Source organism: Notamacropus eugenii, chromosome 2 (assembly GCF_028372415.1).
Source record: "Notamacropus eugenii isolate mMacEug1 chromosome 2, mMacEug1.pri_v2, whole genome shotgun sequence".
Taxonomy (NCBI): Eukaryota; Metazoa; Chordata; class Mammalia; order Diprotodontia; family Macropodidae; genus Notamacropus; species Notamacropus eugenii.
Genome location: NC_092873.1, coordinates 356062689 through 356080749, shown reverse-complemented (window position 1 = coordinate 356080749; position 18061 = coordinate 356062689). Strand labels below are relative to the sequence as shown.

General features: G+C 42.9%; 1 protein-coding gene and 1 long non-coding RNA gene across 5 annotated transcripts in view; one reads left to right on the top strand and one right to left on the bottom strand.

Moving 5' to 3' along the window:
- TNS4 (tensin 4) overlaps nucleotides 1-18061 on the top strand; it is a 50732-nt gene that overhangs the window by 13694 nt on the left and 18977 nt on the right. For all 3 annotated transcript variants that reach the window (XM_072646370.1, XM_072646369.1, XM_072646368.1), the window contains exons 3-6: nucleotides 8022-8466; nucleotides 12618-13060; nucleotides 15255-15344; nucleotides 15982-16107. In XM_072646370.1, coding sequence (XP_072502471.1) covers nucleotides 8022-8466; nucleotides 12618-13060; nucleotides 15255-15344; nucleotides 15982-16107 — 1104 coding nt within the window. The remainder of the gene's footprint in view (nucleotides 1-8021; nucleotides 8467-12617; nucleotides 13061-15254; nucleotides 15345-15981; nucleotides 16108-18061) is intronic.
- Nucleotides 1-18061, bottom strand: part of LOC140528488 (uncharacterized) — a 100051-nt gene that overhangs the window by 66640 nt on the left and 15350 nt on the right. For both annotated transcript variants that reach the window (XR_011975204.1, XR_011975203.1), the window contains exon 2: nucleotides 11638-11711. This is a non-coding gene — a long non-coding RNA (uncharacterized lncRNA). The remainder of the gene's footprint in view (nucleotides 1-11637; nucleotides 11712-18061) is intronic.

Below are 18061 nucleotides of genomic sequence, written 5' to 3'. Positions count from 1 at the left end.
TGTGTTTGAAAGTCAAATTTTCTTTTCAGCTCTGGTCTTTTCATCAAGAATACTTGAAAATCCTCTATTTCATTGAAAGACCATTTTTTCCCCTGAAGTATTATAGTCAGTTTTGCTGGGTAGGTGATTCTTGGTTTTAGTCCTAGTTCCTTTGACTTCTGGAATATACTGTTCCATGCCCTTCGATCCCTTAATGTAGAGGCTGCTAGATCTTGTGTTATCCTGATTGTATTTCCACAATACTTGAATTGTTTCTTTCTAGCTGCCTGCAGTATTTTCTCCTTGACCTGGGAACTCTGGAATTTGGCCACAATGTTCCTAGGAGTTTCTCTTTTTGGATCTCTTTCAGGCGGTGTTCTGTGGATTCCTTGAATATTTATTTTGCCCTCTGGTTCTAGAATCTCAGGGCAGTTTTCCTTAATAATTTCATGAAGGATGATGTCTAGGCTCTTCTTTTGATCATGGCTTTCAGGTAGTCCCATAATTTTTAAATTGTCTCTCCTGGATCTATTTTCCAGGTCTGTTGTTTTTCCAATGAGATATTTCACATTATCTTCCATTTTTCCATTCTTCTCTCTTTGTTCTGTGATTTCTTGGTTTTGCATAAAGTCATTAGCCTCCATCTGTGCCATTCTAATTTTGAAAGAACTATTTTCTTCAGTGAGCTTTTGAATCTCCTTTTCCATTTGGCTAATTCTGCTTTTGAAAGCATTCTTCTCCTCATTGGCTTTTTGAACCTCTTTTGCCAATTGAGTTAGGCTAGTTTTTAAGGTGTTAATTTCTTCAACATTTTTTTGGGTCTCCCTTAGCAGGGAGCTGATCTGCTGTTCATGCTTTGACTTCATGTCTCTCATTTCTCTTCCCAGCTTTTCCTCTACCTCTCTAACTTGATTTTCAAAATTCTTTTTGAGCTCTTCCATGGCCTGAGCCCATTGGGTGGGCTGGGACACAGAAGCCTTGATTTCTGTGTCTTTGCCTGATGGTAAGCATTGTTCTTCCTCATCAGAAAGGAAGGGAGGAAATGCCTGTTCGCCAAGAAAGTAACCTTCTATAGTCTTATTTCTTTTCCCTTTTCTGGGCATTTTCCCAGCCAGTGACTTGACCTCTCCATGGCCAAGTCTTAAAATAAAAACTGATCATTACATTTCAATATAATTGGTTTCCTTTGTACTTTAAAAAATATTATTCTGAGAAGGGAGCCCTAGTCTTCACCAGACCGCCAAAGGGGACCTTTGCACAAAACATGTCATGCCCAGGGCATATTGAATAGAAAGAAAGAAACAAGCATTTATTAAGCACCTACTGTATGCCAGGCACTATCCTAAGCACAGTTATTTATCTCATTTGATTCTCACAACAAACCTGAGAGGAAGGTGCTATTATTATCTCCATTTTACAGATGGGGAAACTGAGGCAAGCAGCTAATTGACTTGCCCAAGGTCACAAAACTAGTAAATGTCTAAGGCAGCATTTGAACTCAGATCTTCTTGGCTCCAGGCCCAGTACTTTATCCACTAAGTCATCCATCTAACTGCGTCTAAATAAAATGGGATGACTTTGTAGCTGGTGATGAGAAACAAGGGACACTGGCCTGCTACCAGGAAGAGAATTTCCCTCAGAACAGCCCAACATGTAAAGTCAGAGGACTTGAGTTCCTGTCTCAGCTCTGCCACTGACTATGCTTGTGACCTTGACATTTCCTCTACTGTAAGCCTCGGTTTCCCCTTCCGTAAAATCAGGTGGTTGGACTTGATCAGAGGTTATAACTTTTTTGTGTGTCACGGACCCCTATGGGTCCTTTGGATGCTTTCTCAGAAGAATGTTCTTAAATGCATAAAATAAAATGCATAGGATTACAAAGGAAATTAATTCTATTGAAATTCAGTTATCAGAATATTTCAAAACAGCAACAAGAATGTCATGGGCCCTGGGTTAAGGATCCCTGACTCTATGATCTCTCAAGTCTCTCCCAAATCTAAGATTATATGATATAGCCTGGGAGGTGGGGATGTCTCCCTCTGTTTCCAAGGGCCCCCTGGGATGGGATGAGTGGAGAGAGGATCCTCACTGATCAGGATCCCCCAAAACCCTTCTCTTCTTCTCCACAATTCCCACCCCCCAGATAGGACTGAGTCCTACAGAGCTGAGCTTAGCCATACTAAAACCTCATCTTTGAATCTGTCTTCCTTTCTCAGTTGAAACTTTGATCTACAGGTCCTCACTATTCTCTGAACTCTAACTCTCAGCCCACCTACAGGACTCAGGGAGACCTCTCTATTGTGAGGATCAAGGAGCATCCATTCCACCATATTGATGAGGATATTGAACCCTAAGGAGAAGCTAGGTGGTCCTGGAGTCAGGAGGACCTTAGTTCAAATCTAGCCTGAAACACTTTCTAGCTGTGTGACCCTGGGCAAGTCACTTAACCCTGTCTGTCTCCGTTTGTAAAATGTCAAATGAGCTGGAGAAGGAAAAGACAAACCACTCCAGCATCTTTGCCAAGAAAACCCCAAATGGGGTCACAGAGAGGCAGGCACGACTGAACAAAAACAAGAAACCATAGCCTAAAAGCTGGGTGACATCAAGGTTAGAGTTACAAGAGGGTTGTCAACATTAGAGAAAGGGCTGGAGAGACTTAGATAGTTCAACGTCCTCAGTTTTGAACAGAGGAAATTGTGGTCCAGGGAAATGAGATGATCCGACTTGCCCACATTTGGGTTTAGGTGAGGGTCAATGCTAGGGATGAAGTTCAAATTAACAGGAGAATTGGGAATGAAATTAGTGTTGGGCCTAGAGCTAAGTTGAGATTCAGGTAAGTCTTAACCTCAGATTTGATTTCCAATTAATTTTCATTCCTTTCTTAAACGGCTTTTTAATTTTTATGATACCATAATATTGTGGGCCATCGCCAGCCATCTTGATGTTTTTCTTGCCCCTGGATTCGGAAGACTCTGGAGAAGAGAGTGAGGCTATTGACTTTGCACAGCTCTACCTCACTTCAATCCAATTCACTCACATGTCAAGATATCACCCTTGTGATGTCATCAATCCTCTTCGAGAAGCAAGGATGAACAACCACCACCCCAGATTTAAGTCTGACTCTAAAAGTTAAAGTTAGGATTTAACATGGAGATTAAGCCTGCTCCTCTTCTCTCCTACCTCTCCCCTCAGAGTTGGGCCACCTTCCATACTAGTTACGAAAACTATAATTATCCCTCTAGTGGTCATTATTGCTTGTTAGGGCCAGTTGGGAATGATGAATTGCCCAAGAGAGAGAGCTTAGGAGCTAATTACTGTTAATAGAGTCAAACTATTTTAATGAGGTTATTAATGACATTAGGTGGGTGTTTTACACACTCTATGGGGTGCTTTAATGGACATGGATAACCTTTGTATCCTCTTGGAAGAGGATCCTCTTCCCCCATCCCCATATCCTGGGGCCTCTGAGCTCAAAGTAAACTAGTTACTCCTCTGGAGAAGGGAAACTAAGGTTATGAGGAGACAGGGATCTTTAGGTTCCACTAGGGAAATGGATTAGGTGGAAAAGAAGAGAGCAGAGTGGGAAAGAGAACTCAAAGGCCAGTTAGTTCAATCCATATTTGATTAAGAAACTTCTTGGGGCAGCTGGATGGTGCACCAGATAGAGCAGTGACCCTAGAGTCAGAAGGATCTGAAGGAAGGAAGGAAGGAAGGAAGGAAGGAACTCAACTTTTGGATTGCTCTAATTATTGGGAATTATTTTTTCTTCCATCACACATAACTCTACCTCTTTATACAATCTACCCATTAAAGCCAAGCAGAGAACAAGCCTAATGGGCCCATAGATTAAGAGATAGAAAGGGCTCAAGAGGCCAGTTAATCCATCCCCTTCATTTTATGGATGGGAAAATGAGGCTCAGAGTGTTTTAGAGACTTGCCCAAAACTAAAAAGTGTCTAAGGCAAATTGAACCCAGGTCTTCCTAACTTTAAGTCCAGCCCCCGCCCATGTTGTTTGTTCTTTTTTTGTTTGTTTGTTTGACTGCCCTTCAAATACTCAGTGACAGCAATAATGTCCTCAACATCCCTCCCATCCTCTTCCCAAGCCTTCTCTTCCTGATGATAAATACCTTCAATTCCTTCCACTGAACTTATATACAGTCTAGTCTCAAGGCCTCTTGATATCCTGTTTCCCCTCATCTGAACATTCTCCAACCTGTCCATGTCTTTTTTAAAATATGGAGCCTAAATTTGAACACAACAGTCCAGGACAGAGCATATCAAGCCTAAGGTTTCCCCTCCTTCTGGATAGTATGTTTCTTAGTGCAGCCTAGGAGAGCATCTGAATTGTTGGTTCCCATGTCACACTCTTGACACCTTGAACTTGCAGACCATTTTTAAAAAGCTAGCTCCCATTGATATCTTCCCCCAAAATTGTCTCTACTCACCCTAGGTGGACCATACAGAGCTGGTGATGAGACATGTTTCCAGACGTTCACGAGACTGAGGATTTGCCCAGCCTCCTTTTTTTTTCTCTTGATGGACTGGAGTTTCAATGACTTTCAGTGGCTGCCCACCTATGATCTGACATCATCAAGATGTGCCTGCCAGACAGGCTGGGGATGAGGAGACTTTAATCATAATCACAAAAACACAAGGATACAGGAGGAATCAATCCACTAGAATTTATGAAGCACCCACTACCTTTGAGGCGCTTTGGTATGCATTGAGTGCCAAAGAAAAATTAAAAAAAAATCCCTGCTCTCAAGGTCTATCTAAAGGGAAAGCCATCTTGCTGTATCCTTTCCTCCTAGAATGTTAGTATTAGAAGGATCCTTGAATGTCATCCCATAACATCCATTTAATTCAGTTATCCTCTCAACATGTCTATAAGGTTGTTGTTTTTTTTCAGACATGGGTGAGGCTAGATGGTGTCTGAGGGTCCTTCCAACTCTAAAAATCTGTGATCCTGGTCATTCACCTTTGTTTGAATACTTTGAGTAACAGGGAGTTTACCCTCTCCCAGGTCCCTGCATGTTCCACGGCTGGCTGCTGGAAAGTTCTTCCTTAAATATTGAGCTAAAATCAGTTTCCTTGTGGCTCCTACCTATCAGTCCTGTTCTCAGGAACAACGCAGAATAAATCTTCTCTCTTCCACAAAATATTTTTTTAAGTATTTGGAGAGAGCTGTCATGGTCATAGTACATTCAGGTGAACAATCGCCACTTCCTTCCTTCCTCATTGATTTGTTCTTGTTATCGTTCAGTCATGTGCAACTCTTTATGTCCCCATGGACATCAGCCCCTTCTATCCTTCACTATCTCTCAAAGTCTGTCCAAGTTCATGTTCATTGTTTCCATGACTCTAACTATCCATCTCATCCTCTGCTGTCCACTTTTCCTTTTGCCTTCAGTCTTTCCCAATATCAAGATCTTTTCCAATGAGTTCCATCTTTTCATTATGGGGCCAATGTGTTTAAGCTTCAGCTTTGGTATCTGACCTCCCAGGGAATAGCCTGAATTAATTTCTTTAAGTACTGACTGATTTGACCTCCTTGCTGTCCAAGGGACTCTCAAAAGTCTTTTCTAGCACCACAATTCAAAAGCATCTATTCTCTGGTGATCAGCTTTCCTTATAGTCCAACTCTCACAGTCATACATTGCTACTGGAAAAATCATAGCTTTGACTGTACAGACCTTTGTCCGCAAGGTGTTGTCTTTGCTTCTTAGTACGCTGTCCAGATTTGCCATAGCCTTCCTTCTAAGGAACAAGGGTCATTTAAGTTCATGGCTACCATCCTTATCCACAGTGATCTTTGAGCCCAATAATATAAAATCTGACATTATTTCGATTTCTTCTCTCTCTGTTTGACAGGAAGTGAAGGGAGTTGCCAAGATCTTAGTTTTTTTTGATGTTAAGTTTCAAGCCAGTTTTTACACTCTCCTCTTTTATCCTTGTCAAGAGGCTTCTTAATTCTTTTCCACTTTTTGCCATCAGAGTGGTATCTTCTCGGGCATTTCTGAGACTCTTGATATTTCTCCCAGCAACCTCAATTCTGGCTTGTGATTCATCCAGCCTGACATCTCATATAGGACCTTCCTCATAAGACCTTTACCATCCTGGTCTTTCCTCTGGATAAACTTAAACTTTTCCATTTTCACAGAATCTTGGACTTGGAAAGGATGACTACTATTAACTTAGTGATCTTGAGCAAGTCACTTGAACTGCCTCGGCCTCAGTTTTCTCATCTGTAAAATGAGGAGGTTGGACTACGTGGGCCTCTGAAGTCCCCTCCAACTCTGGATCAATCACCCTTTGATCCTATATTATATTTCCCTTTACTAAATTCAATTCAACCCAATCTTCTATCCTTCAAGATCTTCTTTTAGAGTTTATATCTATCATCCAGCTTGTGTCGATTCCTCTTAAAACATGATGCCCAGAGCTAAGCAATTCCTTCTACGTAGGCTGCCCTATTTCACTTTCCAACATGTTTCTCCCAGGTAAATTCTTGTCCACAGTAAAGGGCTTTTAGTTTTAATAACCCACCATCACCCCTTCCCTCCACCCTGCCTGCTCCTGCTCTTGGCACCTGGCAAATGACCCAGTGCTCAGCTCAGACTTGCCCATTAGTAACTGACTGCATGGGTGCCCTGAGGGCTCCTTTTGTTTGTCCTGATAAACAAGAGCCACACCTTGGTTATGGGAGTGAAGAAATCCACTGTGTTCTTCCACTCCCAATTATATCTACCTCCTGGCATCCAAAGGACAACATCACTGACTCAGTCTCCCTCTCTACCTTCCTTTCCAGTAGCACACTTCCCCAACCCCTACTCCCTTTCCATCCCATAGAGCTAATAGGGCTCCAGGAACAAAGTCAAAGGTACTAGGGAGAAATTTTCAAAGCTGTCTGATGGACCCCCACAGTACTAGATTATTAGGCAGTGTTCAGGGTTAACAGCTGACCTTTACTCCTAAAAAAGAGCAAATAAAACAGGTTCCTCCGAATACAGCTGCCCCAACTTCAGGCAAAGGCCCTGTGGTATTCTGAGAAAGTCCAGCTCTGAATGAAGTATTAAATGCTTACTATGTGCCAAGCACTGTGCTTCTTTCATTATATTCTAGCAATTTCAGAGCACCTTCCTCCCTAGTCTTCATTCCATTTAGCAGTGGGAGTCCCACTCTAGCTTAAGGACAGGCAGAAGAGCACAGGCTGAGCCTCTCCTGTCAACACCCACCCAAAGAGTCTAGGCCAAGCCCAGCCCCTTGACTCTCCTTCTGACGTCATCCCACCATCACCACCATCCCCTGCTGGCAAAACAAGGTCTTAATGAGCAGGTAAGGACAGAGCCAGAACTGCTGTGCAAGAAGGGGCCAGATGATGGGCCCCACCCTACTACAGGCTGCTACAAGCTCAGGCATTACAGTCATAACCAGGGGCCCACATGCAGGAGCCAGAGATGGTTCTGGGAGGGCCAGAACCAGAGCAGTGGGACAGGAAGAGGAAATAGATAGGGCAGGACTAAGGCAGGACTCAGTTCCAAAATAAGGAACACACTTGGTGATGGGTCCAGGATAGTAAAATGAAACAAAATTCCCCTTACCTGAGGGGCAGGGGGAAAGAAGGGCAGGAGGTAAACCATGTCTCCAGGGCCCTGGGGTGGATCATAAGATTTAGGGCCAGAAATGATCTTAGACATCATCTTCTAGATCAATACCCTCTTTTATGGATAAGCCAGTCAGACCTCAGAGAAGTTAAGTAATATGCCCAAGGTCACCCAGCCGCTGTTAGAGGCAGATTCTCTTGAATCAAGCTCTTCTGCCCCAGGGTTAGGCATGGGGATGGTGGAACAGCGAAAAGGAAGAGCAGCAGCCTAGCCTCATGATTGTGTGCCTGGAGGAGGCTGGGGAGAGGGTTCCCATAACAACTCCTAAGAATCCAGCTCTTCTTTCTTTTAGAAAGAAGCCTCTTTTCTAGAGAGGTTCCAGTCAAGCATGGCTGCCTAAATGATGACAATTGACTTTCTTCTTCTCTCTCCACAAGATATCAAGTACATTGAGGTGACATCCACCAAATCAAGGTGCCAGGAACCTCCTCAGCGCTGTACCAGTCCCTCTGTCATCCCTTCCTGTGGATCACCTCTCAGCGGCGGCATCCTCCTTTGCAGAGACACCCCCCGTGAAAACAGTGCCAGCAGCGAGAGCCTCATTTTCTCTGGGAACCAGCACAGGGGACATCACCACCTGCATCAGCCTCCACCCCCCATGGGAGAGCAGTCATCTCATCACCTGCCCTCCCCTGGTATCTCCATTCCCCATTCCAAGAACAAGACCGCTGGTCCCCAGAGGGACAGCTTCCTCCAGGAAGCTTCTCCAGGCTCAGGAGCTATGCCAAGGCCCTCACTGGGTAGCTGGGCACTGCAGAGAGGCAGTGGGGCTTCTCTGTTGTCCAGCAGCCCAGGCTCTGATACCAGCTATGTGTTTGGCAGGTACATCCATTTTTACTTGCTCCCCCTCCCTTCCTAGTAACCAAACCAGCCTCTGCTCAGCACCATTGGCAGAATGATCTGGAGGTGGGCCTCACTTTAAGCAGAAAATCTGTGAATGATATTTTTCTCTCAGGATGAATTAAAGGCTCTTCACTTTACAAATCAATTCATTTAAATGAGGAGCTCATGTGTTTAAAATGAGATTCTTTTTATGAAAATCTGACCTATACATAACACCTCAAGGAGAAATCTGCTGAGAAAGATCATGCCAACATACTGTCCACATTTTACAAACAAGGAAACTAAGTCTTTGAGAAGTTAAGTAACCTATCCATAGTCACATAGCTAACCTGACTAGGGTCTGAGGTAGGAGTCAAACTCCAGATCCTGCCTCCAAATGCAGCACTCTTTCTACCTCACTATGAATACTATATTAAGAAGTTAACAAACAAAATGCATTATTTTAAGGTCTAAACCCTCTTTTTGTTGTTGTTCAGTCATTTCAGTCAACCCCTATTTGGGGTTTTTTTGGCAAAGATACTGGAGAGGTTTGCCATTTCCTCCTCCAGCTCATTTGACAGATGAGGAAACTGAGGCAAACAGGGTTAAGTGACTTGTACAAGGTCATATAGCTAGTAAGTATCTGAGGCTGGATTTGAATTCAGGTCTTCCTGACTCCAGACCAGATGCTCTAACCACTGTACCACCTAGCTGCCCAAATCCTCTAAGTACATGCAGAAAATACTCTTAGAAAACCCCTATAGGAAGAAGAAATCTAAAGGGAAGCCAAGTTTTATTCTTTCTAGATTTTTTCCTTATTACGGTCCCTTTGCTATCATCCACTTTATGGATTTGCCAGCTTGCTTTTTATCATGCAGTCCCAAGCTGGAAACATGTTAGAAAGATCATAGTCACAGGCTCGTAAAGAGATAGACAAAGCTGCAAGGGACCTTGGAAACTTTACTGCAGCTTCCTCATTTTACAAATAAGAAAACTGAGATTCAGGCAGGTCAAGCAACTTACCCAAGATCACACAAGTAACACGGTGATGGATTGGGAGTCAGGATGACCTGAATTCAGATCCTGACCCAGATACATCCCTCCTCCCTGGGAGACTGCCCCCAGTTTGTATGTTTCCCCCGTTAGGCTGTAAGCTCCTTGACAGCAGATTGTTTCTTGCCTTTCTTTGAACCCCCAGTGTTTTGTACAGTACCTGGTATGAAGAAAGTGCCAAATATATGCTTGTGGACTGACTGAATGTGATTCTGGGCAGGTCATTTAATTTGTCTGTGCCTTGGTTTCCTTATCTGTAAAATGGGGGGGGGGGGGGCAGACTCAGTGGCCTCAAAAGTCCTTTCCAGTTCTAGATGCTTTAGGCATGTAAAAAAAGAGGACCTTCTCCCCAACCGCAAACCACAGAGCTCCCTTCAGCTGGTGGGTAGTAGGGTATAGAGATGGCTGCAGAATGATGTCCAGTTTGGGACACACTGACTAGAGCCTGTTTGCTTTCATATCCATGTAACTGGGCTGAGCCATTGACAACATACAAGAAACAGTGTGGCAATGTGAATATTTTACATTTGAAATCAGGAAGTCCTGGGTTCAAATCCTGTCTTTTACACTTACTAGCTGTGTGACTCTTGACAAATCACTTAATCTCTTAAACCCCATTTCCTTATCTATAAAAGAGATATAATCAAATATGAAATACCTAACTCAGGGGACATATAAAGCTCAAATAAGACAATCATGTACAATATGGCAGTTATAAAGTAGTATGGTGGCTGTCCCAAAAGTCTTAGTGTAGTTTTAAGCTTTAATAGTTTAATAATAATTGCTGCCAGAGCTCCTAGAAGAGACTTTAGATCATCCAGTCCAACCCTTTCATTATATTAACAAATAAACTGAGGACCAAAGGAGTAAAGTGATTTGCCCAAAGTTAGTGGTAAAGGCGATATTTGAACCCCAATTTCCTGATGTCAAGGACTAAGAACACAGATCACATAGCATGTCAGAATTGGAAAACCATCTAGTCCAATCTGAACCTGACCAAGAAACTTTTCTACAATATCCTCAGAGTCCTTTAGTGAAGGGGAAAGGAACCCTGGCTACCTTCCAAGAAGGCCCATTCCACTTTTGAATATTTCTAATTGTTAGGAATTCTTTTTCTTTACATCAAACCAAATCTACCCATTCAGAGTGTCCACCCATTCTGGCTAGTTCTTCCATCTGGGGCCAAGCAGTGTAGGGCAGATTCCATTCTCTGTGATAACCATCCAAATACCTAATCACCAAAATCATTGCCTTTTTCCTGCCCTCCCCTCTCCCAAGCTCTTCTCCATGCACCTAAACATCCCTCATTCCTTCAACCCATATTCCTCTAGCATTCATTCATTCAGTAAATATTTACTAAGCACCTACCATGTGCCAGGCACCATGCTAAGCTTTAAGAATATAAAAAGAGGCAAAAGACACTCCCTGCCCTGAAGGAGCTTACAGTTTAATGGAGGAGACACCATGCAAACAAATATTTACAAAGCAAGTTATGTACAGGATAAATAGGAAATAATTAAAAGATGGAAAATCCTGGAATCCAGAATGGTTAGGGAAGGCTTCTGGTAGAATATGGAATGGTAATTGATGCTTGAAGAAAGACAGGGAGGTCAGTAGTTGGACCAGGCCATTTACTGTCCTAGATAGTCTCCTTTGAACATTCTACAGTTCAGTAATGTCCTTGCTAAACTAGGGTGCCCAAAGTACTCCAAAGGTGGTCCAACCATGGTGACAATAGCAGGATTGTTGTCTATGTCCCTAATTCTGGGCTCTTTATCACTCTTGACGTTGCCTAGGATCTGATTGATTTTCTTGACTGCATATCATACTATTGGTTCCTATTGAGATTGTAATCCAATATTCTATCCTAGAGACTGAGAACATTTGGCCTGAGCCCAACCACTCACTTCTTTATGTTTGGGTCAATCTCTCCTCAAACAGAACTCTGTAAGTATTAGTCAGAATCAAGAGGAAAGTGGGGCAAAGGGGAGGGGAGGCACGTGATGAGGAGGATCCTAGAAAAGGAGATTGAGTGAGAGACCTCTATGCCCGTCATGTATAGCTAAGTATCTTTGGGGGAGATTCAAGGAAGGAAACAAACATTTATTAAGCACCTACCGTATGCCAGATATTATCTTGTTTGAACCTCACAACAACCCTGGGAGATAGGTGCAGATATCACTTCCATTTTACTGTTGAGGAAACAGAAGCAGGAAGAGGTTAAATAATTTGCCCTGGGTCACACAGCTAATTAAGTGAACTCAAGTATTCCTGACTCTAAGCCCAGTATCCATCCTATGCACTGCACCTTCTAGCTATTCTTTGTAATTGGGCTGACACTTTGCTTAGAACAGGAGCTCTTAATCTGAGGTCCATGAGCATATGTTTCTTTTTAAAATAATATTTCATTTTTCCCCAATTACATGTAAGAACAGTTTTTAATATTCTTTTTTTTAAGTTTGGAGTTCCAAATTCTATCCCTCCCTCGCCTCCCTGAGACAGTAAGCAATCTGAAACAGGTTACACATGTACAATCATGTAAAACATTTCCATATTAGTCATTTTAGGAAGCAAGGAAGGAAGGAGAAAGAAAACTTCAGTTTGTATTCAGACATCAGTTATTTCTCTGAAGGAGGATAGCATTTTTCATCATGAGTCCTTTGGGATTATCTTGGATCACTGAGAATTGCTAAGTCATTCACAATTCATCATATAAGATTGCTGCTACTATGCACAATGTTCTCCTGGTTCTACTCACATCACTTTGTCTCAGTTCATGGAAGTCTTTCCAAGTTTTCATGAACTTGTTTTTTAAAAAATAGATGGATAACTGTTTTAGCATAATTGGTTTCCTTTGTAATCCTATGTATTTCATTTTATACATTTAACATTTTTTGAAGAAGTCTAAGGGTTAAGAAACCTTGACTTGGAGGGCTGCCAAGCTGCATTTAATCAAGCCCGATGCAATCTGGCAGTCAACAAGCATTTGGTAAGCATTTACTTACCAGGCACTGTACTTAAGGCACAGCAGTTGCCTGGGATGGAGAATGTGCCCTCCAGAGACATCACACCAACCTGTCTTCTCTCTTTTTCTGCAGCAACCAGTCTCTGCTTCCCACCACCACCTCCAGCCACCAGCCTGTCTACAAGTCCCCAGAATGCCCCAGGGGCTCTTCCTCCAGTATCCACAATCCTGGTGCCTCATCTCCTAGTGGGAGACCCAGCTACTTCCACCTGCAGAGCCCTGATTCAGGACTCACACCACCAGTCTCCACCTTGGGCCAGCCTGCTGGCTCACACTTACCTCCACTGCAGAAGGAGCATGCCAGCAGCTGCCCCCCATCCATCGCAAATTCCATGGTGGACATCCCCATTGTGCTGATCAATGGCTGCCCAGAACCAGGCCTTGCCTCCTCACAGCCTCCTCGTCAACATCACAACTTTGTCGGGCCTGTGGTTGACACCCCCAGCAGCCCCTATGCAGCCCCCAGAAGCCACAGCAAGACCCCCTCAGATGCCTCCCTTACCTCCTCCTCAGAGGGTGAGTTTTCGTCTTCCAAATTAGTAACAATGATTGAGCTCCTTCTGGATGCTAAGCCTTAATCTAGTATACAAGAGGATATTAAGGTAGTATAAGATATGGCCCTATCCTTTCCTTATCTACCAAAAATCTCATTCTCTTATTTCCTTTAACTGGAAATCCCCTCAGTAACGAGGGGCTCAAAGATCCTATGGGCTGAATCCTAATCTAGAGATGGGAGGAAGCAGAGGTTAACTAGTCCAACTCTTCATTTTATAGATGAAACAGGAGAGGAAATAAGTATTTTTAAGCACCTACTATATACCAGTCACAGTGCTAGGTGCTTTATTAAGGTACAGAGGTCACCTCCTTGTGACCTTGTGAGTAAGCCAAAGGTCACATAGCTAAGGCTTTTTGCCTCTTCTTGTATCCTCAGTGCTAGTATAATGCCTGGCACATAGTAGGAGCTTACTAAACATTTATTGAATGAATGAATGTCATATAGCTTTAGGACTTGAAGAAACCTTAGGAATCATCTAGGTGGACCCTTTCATTTTATAGATAAGGAAACTAAAACTCTGAAAGGTCATATGACTGACCCAAGATTACACAGGTAGTAGCTGGCAGAACTGGGATTTCAGCCTAGATTCTGTGACTTCAAATCTTCTGCTCTTTTCACTATGGCGGGCTGGTTCCAGAGTTTGCTAAACCCTGAAGTTCTCAAGTCTAGTTCAGTGTCAAGCTATGGAATCTCCAACTCATAGGACAGATTAATATGATGTCTCTGGAGAGTATATTCTCCATCCCAGCCACTAGCTGCTGTGCCCTAAGTATGGTGCCTGGCACTTAGTAAGTGCTTACTGAATGCTTGATAACAACTGTCTGAAAGGACTTCAAAGTCCCAGTATCTGTATTATACAACTGAGGAAATTGAGGATCATTCAGGCTAAATTACCTGTGTGCCCAAAGTCATATAGGTAGCAAGCATCAGAAATTATGGGGCAGCTAGGTGGTGTAGTGGATAGGGCACCAGTGCAGGAGTCAGGAGGACCTGAGTTCATATCTTACCTCAGACACTTGACACTCACTAGCTGTGTGACCTTGGGCAAGTCACTTAACCCCAATTGCCTCATCCTGGGTCATCTCCAGTCATCCTGATGAATATCTGGTCACTGGATTCAGATGGCTCTGGGAGGAGAAGTGAGGCTGGTGACCTGCACAGCCCTCCCTCATTCAAAACAAAGTCAAGTGCAAGTCATGTCATTGTTTCTCTGATGGCATGGTCTTCTTTGTCAACGAAAGAGAAACACACATCAGAAACTGGATTTGAACTTAGGTCCTTTCACTTCAAAATCTATTGCTCTATCAACTGTTCTATGTTGCCTCCAGGGCTCCCTTAGCATTGTGGTCCCTGGGCCTAGTTTCATGTCACCCTGGGCTTCTCTAGTTTTGTATTTTTCTTCCCCGAGATATCAAATTTTTCAAAAATCTTCCAAATCTAATTTCTTTTAATTTTATAGACCTTCATAATTAGAAAGAACTTCATAGATGATCTAATCTAAGCCCCTCATTTTACAGATGAGGAAACTGAAGCCCAGAAAGGAAGGCAATTTGCTACAAGGCCACATACAAAATTAATGGAAGAGTTAGTCCTAGAATTCAGGTCTACTGACTCCTAGTAAAATATCCTTTCTACCAGATCATGGTTTTTAAAAGTTAAATATGTCATATGGCAATTTTAGAAGTAGGGAGGGAATGAGCCATGAAATTGAACAGATTCAGGCAGAGCAGTGCCACAAATCTAGGGTACGATTTTATCCTTTTAATTGAATTTTTGCCAATTTGATTCTGATTAATTGCCAGGATTATCCTGAGTTTCATAACATTTAGGGTTAGAGAAGACCTCAAGCACCTCCTAGACACCAGGTAACATGCTAGGCAATGGAGATACAAAAGCAAAAACCAAACAGTCTTGCCCTCAAGGACCTTACATTCTACTTAGATAACCCTTCATCTTAGTGATGAAGGAATTAATGGCCACAAAGGTTAAATGTGTAAAGGGGTCTACAAATTCAGCCATACCCACACCCTAGAAACCCTTCCTTTGGTTCGATTTGAGGGTGCTATAAACATAAAATTTGAGAAGGCATTGTCATTGGTTTAGCAGGGCAGGGATACAGCCTACAAGAATCTTCTCTTCCATGTTTCATCTCAGGTCCCAGCAGAGACACTCCACCACCAACCATGAAGTTTGTAATGGACACATCCAAGTACTGGTTTAAACCAAGCATCACTCGGGATCAAGGTAAGGTACATGCTCTCTGAAGGGAGGAGAGGAGGGGCAGACAAGAGAAAGGGAGAGAAGCAAAGCCAAACTGGAATGGGACAACAGAGGCTTTGAAACTGGAGAGGTGTCACAGGAAAGCTAAGTCCCTAGATCAAAGTCATCTGTCTAAACCAAAGCAAAACTTATCCTGTGCCATGGTTCATTTAGGGACAGGGAATGGTCTGGGGTAGCTGGGTCAAGTCAATCAGTGGTTCTGCCATTCTCCACTACCATTGTCAGTCAGTTAGTAAGCATTTATTAAGCACTGGGGATTCAAAGAAATGCAGAAGACAGTATCTGCTCCCTAGGAACTCCCAATCCAGTGGAGGAGACAATATACAAACAAATATATACAAGCACAGAAAGAAATAGGTTGATCCTACAGCCAGAATGGCCAAGATTAGACAGTAGAAAGTATGTCCTGTCTACAAGTAGGTAAGACTCAAAAATGGGTCCATGAGACTTTAGTACCTGCTTTCCTAACATTTCCAAGAACAGGGGAGGGTCCCTTGCTGGTTGATCCATCTGAAATGGGTATGGGAGAGCAGGATCCACTGGAGGAAGGTAAATAGGGTTTGGGGGAGGGAGGCAACCTCTAATATGAGCACCATTTTAGCAATTGAGCTGCTGAGGATGGAGGAGCCAGGTGCTTTCGTGATCAGGGACAGCACTTCGTATCGAGGGTCCTTTGGCCTTGCCATGAAGGTTCTGGAATCTCCAACATCCCTTCAGAGTAGACCAGGTAATCTGAGACATGCCTCCTCAGGACCTGAAATCAACGCTGGGCATGGGGAGGGGTAACCATAGGGTCACGGATTTAGATTTGGAAAGCACCTCATAAAGTCACCAAGTCCAGCTCCCTCATTTTACAGATGAGAAAACTGAGGTCCAGAGAAGGGAAGTTACTTGCCCAAGGTCATATAGACAGAAAGGGGAAGAACTGGAATTGGAACCTATGTCCTCTGAGTCCAAATCCATGAAGAAAGGAAAAGAAACAAGAATCAACCTAAGAGTAAATCCAGCTTCCCCTACCACAAGGACACTGGCTTAGGAATCTGACTGTTATCAAAGTGTGCCTCTTCCTGAGTGGCTCTGTATATATACCGAAAAGCACCCCACTCCATTAGGTATAATTTTGTGGTGGCGGTGGTGATTCAGTCATTTTTCAGTGGTGCCCCGCTCCTCATGACACCATTTGGGGTTTTCTTGCCAAAGATACTGGAATGGTTCACCATTTCCTTCTCCAGTTCATTTCAAGACGAGGAAACTGAGGCAAATAGGATCAAGAGACTTGCCCAGGGTCACAAAGCGAGTAAGTGATAATTTTAGCTAATGATTAATAATAGCTCCCATTGATATCATAATTACAAAGCACTTCATACATATTATTCCCCTTGATCCTCACAATAACCAGACTTGGTTGTTATCTTGATTTTAAGATAAGAGAACGAAAGGTGTAAGGGAAGCAAAGGACTGGTCTGTCATCACACAGTAATTATGAGATTCAGAGTTGAGACTTAAAGCAAAATCCTCCAACTCCAATTTCCAGGTTGCTGGAATGGAAATTACACCAGGAAATGGATCCTGCCTTCAAGGAATTTGTAGTCCTTATTGAGGAGATAACGCATATCAAATAAATGGAAGATGAAACCAAGCACATACTAATTCAATCTAATCCACAGGCAGGGCAGATAGGTGGCACAGTGGATAGAGCGCAGGACCTGGAGTCAGGAAGAGTCATCTTTCTGAGTTCAATTTTGGCCTCAGACACTTACTAGCTGTGTGACCCTGAGCAAGTCACTTAACCCTGTTTGCCTCAGTTTCCTCATCTGGAAAACAGACTAGAGAAGCACATAGCAAACCACTCCAGCATCTTTGCCAAGAAAACTCCAAATGGAGTCATAAAGAGTCAGATACGACTGAAAAGAATTTGTAGGCATTAACAGAGGCATTTTGAGTACACAAAATGGCAATAGAAAGTCAAGGAAGGTTACATGTAGACAGTTAACATAGAGACTGTGATTTAGCTGAGAGGAAGTAGGTCATCTCAAATCAAGAGAATGACATGATTAAGAGAATGACTCAGAGGAGGAAAATAAGGAACCAGGAAATCTGGCTATATAGCAAGGAACTATACTGCAGATTAAGAAAATCAGTTCTAAGAGAAAGAGCATGGGAAGTAAATAAAAGACTTTGAGAACTAAACTGAGGAGTTTAGATTTGGTCTGAAAAGCAAGCGAGAGCCATTGAAGGTTCTTGAAATACAGAGAAAAATTCCCCAGTTCGTAAGATTTAGCACTAATTTAGGAACCTTTAAGAGACCATCTAGTTCATCCAGATTCCTTAAATTACAGATGAGGAAACTGAGGCATAAAGACATGAATGAATTCACATGCTCTCAATCACACAGGTGGACAGGAAAGAGTATTAGTAGAACTTGGAGCCAAAAAGAAGTTGGCAGCTTCTTGAGAGGATTTGAAGAATAAATTGTCATCTGTATCAGGGTGATTTTGCTGCGGGGTGCCTTAATTCAGGGGGTCTGAATGGGATTACAGTCTAGAGCAGGGACTTTAGAACCAGCTAATCCTATCCTCTCATTTTATAGATAAGGAAACTGAGGCCCAGGGAGCGATAGTGAGAGAACTAAGATTGGAAACCCAAGGAGGCCAAGTTTGTAACTCTTTCCATTGTGCTGT